At 31.4% G+C, this 12,710-nt stretch overlaps 1 protein-coding gene across 1 annotated transcript; it reads right to left on the reverse strand.

Moving 5' to 3' along the window:
- Nucleotides 1-1,072: 1,072 nt before the first annotated feature.
- LOC119632620 (zinc finger protein sens) lies at nucleotides 1,073-12,304 on the reverse strand. Its single transcript, XM_038025608.1, has 4 exons — nucleotides 12,081-12,304; nucleotides 10,753-11,954; nucleotides 3,462-3,612; nucleotides 1,073-1,480 (listed from the first exon to the last, which is right to left on the reverse strand). The coding sequence occupies exons 1-4, from the start codon at nucleotides 12,250-12,252 to the stop codon at nucleotides 1,257-1,259; spliced, it is 1,749 nt and encodes a 582-aa protein (XP_037881536.1). The 5' UTR covers nucleotides 12,253-12,304; the 3' UTR covers nucleotides 1,073-1,256.
- Nucleotides 12,305-12,710: the final 406 nt, after the last annotated feature.

Consider the following 12,710-nt stretch of genomic DNA (forward strand, 5'->3'; position numbering starts at 1 on the left):
AAAAAAAAAAAAAAAAAAAAAAAAAAAAAAAAAAAAAAAAAATTTCATTATCGATTATAAAATTAAATTATAAATATATAAATAAAAGCATCAAATAGAATCCTAATTAAGGAAATGGCTTATAAAGAAGAAGGAAACTTAAGTGAAATAAAAAAATAAATTAAAATCAATTTCTTTTCTAATAACCTTCAGTACATGAAAAATTATGAAAATATGACATATACCTACAGACAGATAGTTAAGTGTTTTAAGGTAAAAATAAATATTCTTTGGTACGTTTAGCTGTTATTTTGTTTTCGTTTTTGTTTAAATAAGAAATTTTGCCAAATTACACAAACAAAAAAAAAAAAAAACAAAAAAAAAGAATATATTCAATAAATTTTAAGATTATAAATAAATTAACTAAAAAAAGAAAATACAGTAAATTTAAAAATAATTAATAATTAAGGACGGTATTAGGTTCGATCTAGAAATGATCCGTGCCGGGAGTTATTCCCTGCTCTTCCTTCTTTCAAGTAATGTTTGCTATGCGTTTTACAAACGTTAATATAACTTCGCGGTGATATAATAAACGATACACTTGAACCGAAGCGAAGAACCAACAGATTTCTGTTCAGTCTGTTACGCTAAATTTGGCTCGGACCTACATTGGGAGAATGTTTGATGCGCGGTAACGTGTTTCGAAACAAAAGCGTGATATGGACACGTCCTTGTAGTATCTCAGTGCAACTATTAAGACCTTTAGCTGCAATTATGTCTTCACAAATACATGCCCAAGCAGACGATTTTTTATCTCTTTCGTATCTGTCTGTCTTAGTCCTACATACATTCTTCATAAATGCCATATCGTTCCATCGTAGAAATACAATTTTGTGTCAGAGATGGTGGTGGGGCGTGGATTGCAAATAATTGCAAGTCGTCTGTTTCCATTTCGTTTACCGTTAGTTACCGTTTACATGCGTCTACATATATATATATATATATATATATATATATATAAAACTAAATATTATACTTAACATTTTTAAAAATTTATGTAAAAATAAAAAAAAAAAAAAAAAAAAACGAAGTAGAAAAATAGAGCCTATATAAACTTTGGCTTTGAGAGACTTAGCTTTAATATATATCAACTGGGATTTAAATACACACTTATATTAATTGAATATCTCCGCTTGCTGGCTTGCTTACTTGCTTCCTTGCTTCCTTGCTTGCTTGCTTGCTGGCCTGCTGGAGATAGTAAAACAGAAAAAAGTCTTTTAACAACTGCTGCTTACTTCCATTTTAACCAATGCTGTTGTCGTCATCTGCTCTTCGTGACGACTTTCGCGATGACGCCGTAAATCGACCTTGCGTTGAAACGATTGATCACATAATCCACAGCCGAACGGTTTGTAACCGGTATGTTTACGCATATGCGTAATAAGATTTGAACTTTGACTAAATGCTTTCAGGCACACGGTGCATTTATGGGGTTTTTCACCTTTAACGAAAAAAAAAAAAAAAACAAAAATAAAAAAATAAATAAATAAAAATTAAAAAATGCTTAGATATATTCATATATATACATACATATATATATTCATTTATTAATATATATTTATTTTATTCGTACATAAGTTGATGTATTTTTGTTGTCCTTAACTATACTCAATTAGTTTAATTAAATCAGATAACGTTTTGAGGTAAATCATTGAAGCCTATACACAAGTGCTTTCTAGTGATTTCATAATTTAGTACAAAAAAAAATTTGTTTTTATTTTTTATTGCCTTTAGTCACGTCACATTTGATTTAAAGCGACAAAACTCTAATTTCCCTGACATTAATTTAAATGTTTCCACTTATAGAGCAATTTGTAATGAGTTGCCTTTTGAGATTTAAACCACAAATCCCAATTTCAATTTAATAACGGAAAGTATGCTTTTAGTGGTTAAAATATATTTTATATAAAACGGTGGTGTATTCTACTTTGCATGAACAATATAAGAAGAATTATTTGTCCTAAAAACAAAAAAAAAAAAAAAAATGACAAACTCCTGTTCGTAATAAGATATAAACGACAATTGTCGAATATCGAAAAGAACTTTCGCGTACTTGTCTCTATTCAAGCTGCAGCGTAATTTGCAAAAAAAAAAACAACTTTTGTTGTCAGCGAAAGGATAAACAAGCAAGCGAATGTTCTTACACACGAGTTGAGCTTCTTGCAAAACTGCAACGAAAGGCGTACGCATCTTCTAGACTACCGTCAATTAGAGTTTTTAAAATGACGTCATTATTGTAATGAAAAATTTAGTTTGGAATAAATTCCCTTGGACTTATAATCGTTGTCGATCGGCTTAAACTTAACTTTCCATCCATCTAGGATGGATGAATCAAAAAAAATTTTGAACAAATTTTGCGAACAGAAGGACTAAGAAGAGCAACGACTTATCAAGACGTATGTAGGATCGACAATGCAACCGATTCTTATATCAATCGATTCAGAATCATTTCTTGAAATAATTGCCCGGCTGTCTGTCTGTGATTCTTCTAATATTTTAATGAAATATTTATTGTCACATATTTGGTGTCGAAAACAAAGGCCATTGAAAATGTATATAATGAGATCATTGTTACGGCTACTTTTCATAATATATTGGCATAGCTCGGACAAAGATTTGAAAAAATTTACGATTTTCAGAATTTCTCGGCAAAACATTTTTAAGTAATTTTTTGAATTCTTTTAAACTAAGCCTTCGAAATCGTTTATATAGTAAGTTAGAAAATTGGTTAATAAAATTAATTTGAGTTTAATTTGAGCTCAACTATAAAGAGATCCGATGACGCGAATCTATTTTCTGGAATACACCTCAAATAATCGTTCTGGTAAAAAGTAAGCCCTTTACATGACAAAAAAGCCTAGATTTTAATATTTTATGACAAAACTATGTGAACGATAAGATAGCTTTGACAAAGAAAATTAGTTTTGCTGAACTTGAATAGCATCACTCCACGTTTGGTATTTTACCACGCAAAAAGAAGAAGAATTTTATTAGTTATAGTAGAGGTTGTGGATAGGATAATGGATTAATGGTTCTCGTTTCTCGATTATGGTGTTTTTATCTGTGACAAACACTACGATATTGCTTAGTTTAAGATATCCCGTTCTAACCTGAAGTGGACAATTGACAGCTCAACTGGTTTCGATATGTATTTTCAACCGTTTCCCCGTTCAATCCCCCGACTATTATTTTTTGCTTTACTTAACTATCCCTACTTAGAGTTATGAAAATAACACTTTGTTTGCCAAATTGCTCTGAGATTGTTATGATAATACTAGCATATATATATATATCTATATCTATGCAAGCAACCCTCTTTTTTTAAGGCCCCCCAAAACGTTTCCATATACGTACAATTTTGTAGGGTTTCAATTATTTTCATTTTATATAAAGAATAATAAAAATAAATAAATATTAATTACCTGTATGTATATATGTGTGTTTTTTCATATCGGATTTCTGATGAAAACGTTTGCCGCAATACTGACAAGGATAAGGCCGCGTGTCACTATGTATTAGTAAGTGTGTGGATAAAGTTGAAGAACGTTTAAATGTTTTGCCACATTGTTTACACTGAAAAGAAATTCACATAATATAATAAAGATTTTCATTTAACATATATATATGCAAAATCAAAGTTTCCATTTGTTTCATTGGCAGAAAGAAATTTCCAACGTTAGTAAGTAATTTTTGTATTCCAAAAAAGCAAGATACGAATCAAGTTTTATTAAAACGAAATATCCCTAATATTTTCAATTATTTCAAAACTATTTAAAATCCAACTAAATAAATATTTGATATAACCTCAAATCTTTTCATGTATGCAAGCATACAGGAATGTATTATATAAATACTTGTGTGTGTGAGAGAGAGAGAGATAGAGAGAGAGAGAGAGAAAGAGAAATTTCTAAATTTATCAATTTCAGTATAAAAGTTGACACATTATTCATTGAGTAGATTCTTTAAACACAGCTGAATAACTAACAACTTTTTAGATCTAAATTCAATTTCGAAACAAAAAAAAGAAAAAAAAAAAAAAAAGAAAAGATAAGTGTGTATTTTTGTCGCATTATATCTTCTATTATTATTAAAATCTAAATACAAGGTATTTAGTGAGGTGTATGTATGAATTATTGCAGACATTATTAATACACAGAAATCTTTTGAACACCAAGTATTGATTATTTACACAGTTTGTTACAAGTTTGTAAGAAAAGTGTATTGTTTTCAAATCTAAATGGATGATAATCTATCTATTTATGCGGTAAAGACAAATATGGTTAATTGTACGAAGATTGAAAGAGAGATATAGAGTTATAGATAGAGATGGAGATAGAGATAGAGATAAAGAGAAAGAAAGAAAGAAAGAAATAAATAAAGAAATAAAGAGAGAGAGAGAGAGAGAGAGAGAGGCATTGTGTATATGAGTACATCACCTATATATCACAAATGTTTGCAGTATATGTACGTGTTGATCATAAACATATATTTTTTTTCGCTGTTTTTCCCTATGCCTGTCTAAGGTGATGACACAAGTGTTGTTGACGGATTTTCTATTTACCTTTTCATATCTACGATGACGGGATGTATTAAGTTTTTCACTTTTTTTGGGAAACCTCTTCAAAAACCTCTCTCTCTCTACATATATATATATATATATGGTGTACATCTCTACATATAGCCCGACGTACAAGTTGCAGCATGAAACAGAAATAACGATTAAAGAAAACTGATAGAAAGCACTTTGGCATTAGCCGGCTATCATTAGTCATCTACCATTGTTGCAACAATATCACAAACATTTTGTAATTTTTTTAATATATTTTTTATTAGCCACGAGTGTAAGACGCATTCAAAATTATTGATACGGCTTAAGAATCATATCTGGCATGAACTTTTTGAATAATTTTCATTTATTTTTACTTGACTTTAAAAATAGTCTATCCATATGGGGGCGATAAGGTGCCTATCGACTTAAGTCTCTGTCAGTGTTCTTTTCATTTCTCTTTCTTAATGTTTTAGTTGTAATTCGAAGATCCTATTGTGTACTATTCTTTTTATTGTATGATATTTGTTTACTGATTGGGTATCCACTCGTGTCAACATGAATCGTTTATGTCTTAATATATTCTATAAATAATTAGGCGGTATTGTTGAACAATAAAGTGCGAATATATGCGTATTTCAGATGATGACTAAACGATAAACGATGAACGATGAGCTAGAAAATCAGAGAACAGCTTGCGCTTGGCTTTTCGGTACACAGTTATTACTCATTTATTTCGGATTCCTGACAAACGCTTACAAACTCCAGCTATCTGTTTTATTAAGTGAATTTTTCAGTTGCTTTTATAAACTTTTGCAAAATAGAAAAATAAAATTATAAGGAGATAAGAGAGTCGCGAAAGTCTCTTAGAGACCCCTCTCAAATAGGGTTTGATCAGAATCATTTGCTCATAAAATTTTTATTATTTTTTTTTTGATAAAATTAATTCAACATTTTCGTCTCGAACGTGTAAGTTTTTCATCGACCATCAAACTTGCTCGCCGTTTGCCGGTCTTAATAATGGCAAATTTGATAACGTTATTGTCCCAAGGTGGAACGATAGATCTGTTTTAAATCCACGTAAATTAGATTCAAGTCAAAACGGACGCATTTGATTAAACTGTACCTAGGGATTTCACCCTATACAAACATGCAAATGCGCTCAGGGCCATTTTATTTAGATAGACTAGGATTTCGTGGAACGAAATTTTGATAATTCGTGTTTGATAGGGATAAACCATAAATACAGCAAACTCATTATATGATGGAGACAATGCGTTCTGCAATTCCTTACTACACTACACTTACCGTCCAATGCAGATAAGCTAAAGATTTCCCTCAGAACGTAACGAAAGATGAATTGAAAATTCTATTGTTGTGCTTGAAAGTATTGGGGAAGCAAGTCAGTGTTTGAGAGTTTTTTTTTTTTTTTTTTTTTTTTTTTTTTTTTGAGAGGAAAATAAATATTAGGCTTTTTGACAATAAGACCAATATATCCAGTAGCGTGATAAGTTTTTAGTGATTGTTTAATTTATTTTTGTAAACTTTACAAAAAGTTTTTGTTTTAATTTTATGCTTGGGATTAAAAAAAAGAAAAAAAAAAACACAATCTTGTAGAAAATCATTAATACACATTTCTTTTTCTCTATAAAATTTCATTGGCATAAGAGCTTTTTATATAGGATGAAAGGAAAAAACAAATGCTGAAGAGAAATATTGAGCTATCCGTTAAACGTGTTATATTGTACGGTAATAAAGACGAACAAGTTTATTTAGCTCTCGATTTCTCGTTAATATGAAAATAAATAAAATAATTTTTAGGCTTTTTAGCCTATTGGAATGCTCTGCCTTTCACTTTGATATCATTTTTTTAGTAAGTGTGTGTGTGTGTGTGTGTGTGTGTGTGTGTGTGTGTGTGTGTGTGTCCGTGTAAGCTGCTGGTCCGAATTATCTGACTTTTAAACTTTAGTTAATTAGTTTTTTAAGAGCAAATTTGATGTTACGGCTTAGTATTTATTACAGTTTTCTTTGGTGATTATAAGCGAAACTTGACACATGTTTGGCTGATTTTCAAAGTTAATCTGATTGAAATGATCAAAAAAAAAAGAAAATAATATGAGAGTACATTTTTTCGCAATCATAGTTTTAATATCGTAATCATAATTTCAGTGACAGACGGACAGGCAAACAGTTAAGACTAAATCGGTTTTGCTATTGCCGCTGCTGACGAAGAATATGCATACCATATAGAGTCTCCGATATATATAAATATATATGTACACTCGTTAAGGACATTAACATGTTTTGATGTTTACTTATATGTAATCTTTAAACGAAACTAAAACAAACCAATAAATATGATTAAGGATTAGCCATAAAAACGATGGCTGCGTAGCATGTTTCGCTTGCAATAACGAGCCAATTTGATGATTTTCAACATTCTTATGCATAGAAAAGAACAAAGCCATTGATAATCGTTAAGGTTTTCTCTCCAAAATAAGTCGTAACAAAATCAGTAAAATGACCACTTATTTGATTTGAAAGTAAAGGCTTTTAGAAGTAGTAGTAGAAGTCCTGCCGTATTCTAAACTTATGTGTAGTTTAAGAAATTTATCTTTGCATTTCAACTCAGTCATAGTTTATATACTTTTATGTTCAATAGAGTTGAAAGGTTAATTTTATCATATACCAGTATTGCGAACACATATCAATACGCGTTGTTATATTAAGTATATAATATATGTTCTTTTTCAACGCAACATTAGCAAAAAATATCTATGAATTACTTATAAAAATGTGATTTGCATTATATTTACTATATTCAGTACATGCGATGCAATCGACTGTAACCATTAAGCAAATGGATCTTTTCTCTGTGTTGCAAGTAAGTTGTAGTAAGTCGACAAGCCAGGGAGGTCTAATAAAAATTTGGATTCAGTCATACATAAGATGCGTTTTGTGATTACTTATTGCGACCAAGTTCGACATCTGAGACGATGCAAGAAAGTCTAGTAAATGATTAATTCAGTTACAATTGATCGCTTCCAGAGAAACGTAAAGAGCTTTGATTTTGTCTAGCAACATGGTGGGATAAAAGGGATTTTCCTCTAATATTACATTTATATAATATTTATAGTACATGTAAAAATTTACGTTGGTTGTCGCCTACACTTGATTTAATCTTTTTCTATTATATTTGCTTTACCTTTTCATAAAAGTTTTTTTAAAATTTTGACCTAAAAAAAAAAATCGCAAATTAAATGCGACGGCTGCTTGATGCTGTCTGAAGAGTTGGACAGGTGCTTTTAATTTTTTTTTTTTTTTTTTTTTTTTTTTTTATGCTTGGACCACCCACTTACCACAATGCACCATATGCATATGCACTTTTTGCTGGTAACGAAAAGGAAAGTCACTGTTAAGAAAAAGTTAAATGCTTTTTTATCAGAAGAACTTTTTTTCTTCTTCTTCTTTTATTGTTGATAACTGAACATTTTGGCCATCTGTTTTTTTTTTTTTTTTTTCTTTTTTTTTCATTTTTCGGTTAGTCTGCTATGCACACGAGCGTTCTGAAAGATGTTTTAGGGGAGAAACCTTTCAACCATATCACGTTGCATGCCTTTGAAATAACGTTCGCACACACGTAAGACCATGTGCCACAATTTCTGAAACAATTTTTAAGGAGTATGTGTGAAAAACGAAAACGATATTCATTTTAAGAGTCATTACGCCTGCGACTTTGTAACTCAGCTCTCGAGCACACGACAGGATTTTATAAATACTACAGAGATCAATTCATTAACAGGTATAAAGAGAAACTGAAATTTTATGCTTCCTTGCAATGCATGTAGAGAGGTAAAAAATTGATTAACTAATTGCGTGATTTTTTTTTTTTTCTATTTAATTAAATTAATATCGTTCCTTTTTTTTATGACAATGCAAGAATTGATTACAAAAAAATTATACATTAATAACTATATTTATCCCCTGTTTTGAGTTTATTGTCGATTCGTTCGGTTTTTTTTTTTTTTTTTTTTTTGCTTTTTTACTTTTTTGCTTTTTTCATCTCCTAGTCAACATAGTCATGTTCATTTAGCTATAAAACACAACAAACAATAGCATTCATGTAGAAGTAACCTAAACAGCTAACGTTCTAGCAATTAAATTATGTTATAAAATCGTAGAAATGTTAAAACCATGAACATAAATACCAGCACGCGCTTCGAATTTACTGCTTTATTCAATACATCAATATTTGTAATTGCAATAAAAGGGATCACGTACTTGGTATTGTATCAAATGATAGCAAATTCAAAACTATATTATGTTGCTTAGGCACACATGACATCTAACAACACAAATATAAAAATATATATAAAAAAAAAAAAAAAAAATACGCAAAAAAAGGTAATACAAATTTTAAAGTACACATTTGCATGTAAAAGTACTCAGATATGTATTTTCGCGTTATTCGTAACGAGCTTTTGTGGCCTTGGAGGACATCTAATAATTGGGTATTGATGTTGCAAAATTGCATCTATACTTAAGCATTAAAGTTACGGCGGCGTGATCTACAAACGAAAAATTCTCTGTTAGGCAAACCGCTCAACACTTTTATCCTGTTGCTATAAAGTAAGTATAATTTATTCCAGTTGTACGGGTATATCCCGGCGATTCAGAATTTTTCACATAAAAGGTCAAGGAAGACTTTTTTTTTGATTGTTATACCTATGATATTAGTGGCTGAGCCAAAGTCATAGTTTAATCTGGGCTACGTCGATATTTTAGTTATGGTTGTGGGGACAGCTGTGGGGGGGGCATTGTATGGATAATCCATATATATGTTGCCTTTTTTGTTTTATTAAATAATTGAACGACGCCGCAGGTATCACACGTCTTCTTGACAGATGGTAAGATTTCTTCCAAGGGTTTTTGAGTGCTTGCGGGCTTGGGTAGACATTAGCTTGCACTCAGGCAAAGAAACTCAATACTACCCTTTTATCTCTGAGAAGTGGTCCGCGTAACCCAACACTGCGGAATTTTGCATTCATATGCAAGCGTCTACGTTGAAGCTTAAAAAGTACATCCGCGTATTTATTTAAATTTACCGTAAAAATAGGCATATCTTTCGGTTTGTAAAGCACGCGGGCTAACGGGCGTTACAAAGCCATTCACTTGTCCCGCATAAATATTAAACCCGAATACCAGTTTATTCAGTTTGTTACTAGCTTGAGCATGAGTTTATCGATTATAAACGAAAATATTTACAAATTTTTTAATTATTCGTTCATATTCAACGTTCATGCATGATAACGAATAGAAAAGATTTATATATCAATTTGATCGATTTTGAGTTGAATTTTGCGAAAGCGTAAATTTATGGGCAAAGAAATGGTGAGGAAATTGCATTGCATTGCATTTGACATTTCCGGTTGATGAAAAGTAAATATATTTTATTGGGTGTATGATGTATGGACTTTATATCAGAAATGAAATTCTTTACACGTGCACACCTCCGGAGGGAGATGTCAGATGAAAATCGACGAACGAAACAATAACGCAATATGTTAGCAAAGCGATAAAATGCAAAAGTTGCCTTTGACTTGCAAATTAAAGACAAAGCGCTATACGATTGTTTTGCAGTATATTGCAGGATGCAGGAAGAAAAGAATCTGTAAAATTACTGCTGCTTTTGCGTTTATTTCAACACCTTTCTAATTTATATTTTTAGGCGAAAAACGCCCTTCTGTTAATTGCCTTAGAATGTTTAAATATTTGATTTATATTAAATTTTTCTTTTTTAATTGAAAATAATTGATTTAATTTCTGCTAATCATTTCATTATCAACGAAAGAAAAAAGATTTCATTGGCACATGCGACGCATTATGTTATATGAATCTTCATCAGAATAAAAATTGACTGTCGTTAGTCAACAAGACATTGAATTTCATTTTATCCGAATTTCTTCAAATAATTAATGCAATCAGCCAATGAAGCGAATGTGTTAAGAATGACTTATTTTCGAATAACTAAGCAAAACATATATAACATATATGTATATATCAATATATTTATATGAAAATGTACGCTTTGCTGAGTTAAGTGAAAACTACTTGCATATGAATTTTTTTTTTTATTCTGAGAATCATGTAAATGTATTATTATTTACCTGAAAATTTCTAGCTGGACGTTTTTCAGCGTTATTAGTGACATTACTACTGGCATTGCCGCCAACACTAGCACCATTACCAATACCACTGACACAGCCATCGCTATCATGATACATTGGGGAACGTACATCTGCTGCATTTACTATAACTGCCGTTGAGTCAGGATGCTGTTGCGGCTGCTGCTGTTGCTGCTGCTGCTGCTGCTGCTGCTGGTGGTGTTGCTGGTGTTGCTGTTGCTTTTGGTGAGACTGCTGCGTTTGTTCGTTTACAAATGAAGAGAGATGATGATGATGATGATGGTGATGATGACGATGTAAATTAATATCCGGTTTGTAGGGGTCTTCCGTTAATTGAATTTCCTTCGAAACAACATTTTTATCAATTGTCTGCTGCATAAACATATCGGCACGTTGTTGTCGCAAAAGTTCCAGTTCTCTTTGCGTTTGAGCTTTTAAGTGTTGTGTCAATAATTCAAGATTGTTGCCGGTTAAACCGGCCATAAAAGCTTGACGATGAGCAGTGATTTGTTGTTGAGCTGTTTCTAAATCGAAACTATTTTTATTAATCACACGCGGATATGTTGCGGGACCCGTCGATGAGGTTAATGGCGATAAAAGATTATTATCCTGCATTTGTTGTCTACCAAAGCTGCTACGGCGCTCGTATTTAAATTTCCGTGCAATTGGATCCATTTCAGGTTCGCAGTCTTCTACATCTTTTTGTATACCAGAATATCTAGAAGATTTCTCACACATACTTGCCGGTGACCAAATTAATGATCCTTGCAATCGTCGCTTGGTTGAAGAGTATTTAACGTCATCTTCTTCATCTTCTTGCGGGCTGCTTGCAGTGATTTTTAAATCTACAGCTCTTAACGACTGTGGAGATAAGCTCTCGAATTTATTTATTTGACCATCTATAAGGTAATTTACGGTGGGGCTTTCAACTTTGGTGTGTGTACGTTTAATAGATAGATTTAAGGGCTGCTCTGTGTCACTAGAACTATCCGCCTGGCCGGTAGCTAATAATTCTTCTTTTTCCGGCGTCAAAGTATAATCGCGATTATGTAAATTCGGTGCCGGAGATTTTGGTGTTATTGGGGTATATGGCGAATTCAGAGCGGAGGCCGAAGAAAGTAGAAACTGTGGCCATAATAATGCGCTAGAGTATAAAAAAGGATTGTAGAGGAAAGGCGGCAGATCTACAACAAAAATAAGTATATGGAAAAAGTGATTTTAATGATTTTAATGAATTTATCGAATTAATATTTTTCTAATTTAATTATTTTATTGATATTGTCTAATGTTATGAATTGATTGAATTCTACCTCTTGGATTAAGCTTTTGGGTTGCGGCTGTAGCCATTACATTGTTGAATGTTGAGGCTCTTTGTATCCAATTTTTCGAATTAGCTAAATTCATATGTAGGGCGGGATTAGCGAAATTAGATAACTGCGCGGATTGAGAGTGCGGTGAAGGGGGTGGTGATAAGTGATTCATTTTTCTGTTCTTTTCTCTTTTCTGTTATTTGTTAAGAGCTTTTGTGTAATGCTTTAGAAAACTTCAAGTGTTGCAATCGTTTAAGTTACTTTCTTTCAATTTGAACTAACATTTTGAAAAATCAAAATAAAAATATTTATATATATTTATGTATGTTTTTTAATAGAAATTCGTATATATATATATATATATATATATCTTTCACGAACACACTATACATTGTTTATTTTAAGACGTTTCGTTAATATTTAATAGCACAACACATTAGAAGTCGACAGTTTTAATTTTCTTAAGAGCAAAACGTCTGTACTGTTTGGTGCTTGGCACCTGACTGAATCTTTTATCGATGGCTAAATTCTGAAAAGAGTCCAGTATGATGCACACGGTAAAATAAAACACTCTAAACAAAATTGTCCGCAATAATCACAAAAAAAAAAAAAATAAATAAATAAATAAAT

The sequence above is a fragment of the Glossina fuscipes genome, unplaced genomic scaffold, assembly GCF_014805625.2.
Source record: "Glossina fuscipes isolate IAEA_lab_2018 unplaced genomic scaffold, Yale_Gfus_2 1, whole genome shotgun sequence".
Lineage (NCBI taxonomy): Eukaryota > Metazoa > Arthropoda > Insecta > Diptera > Glossinidae > Glossina > Glossina fuscipes.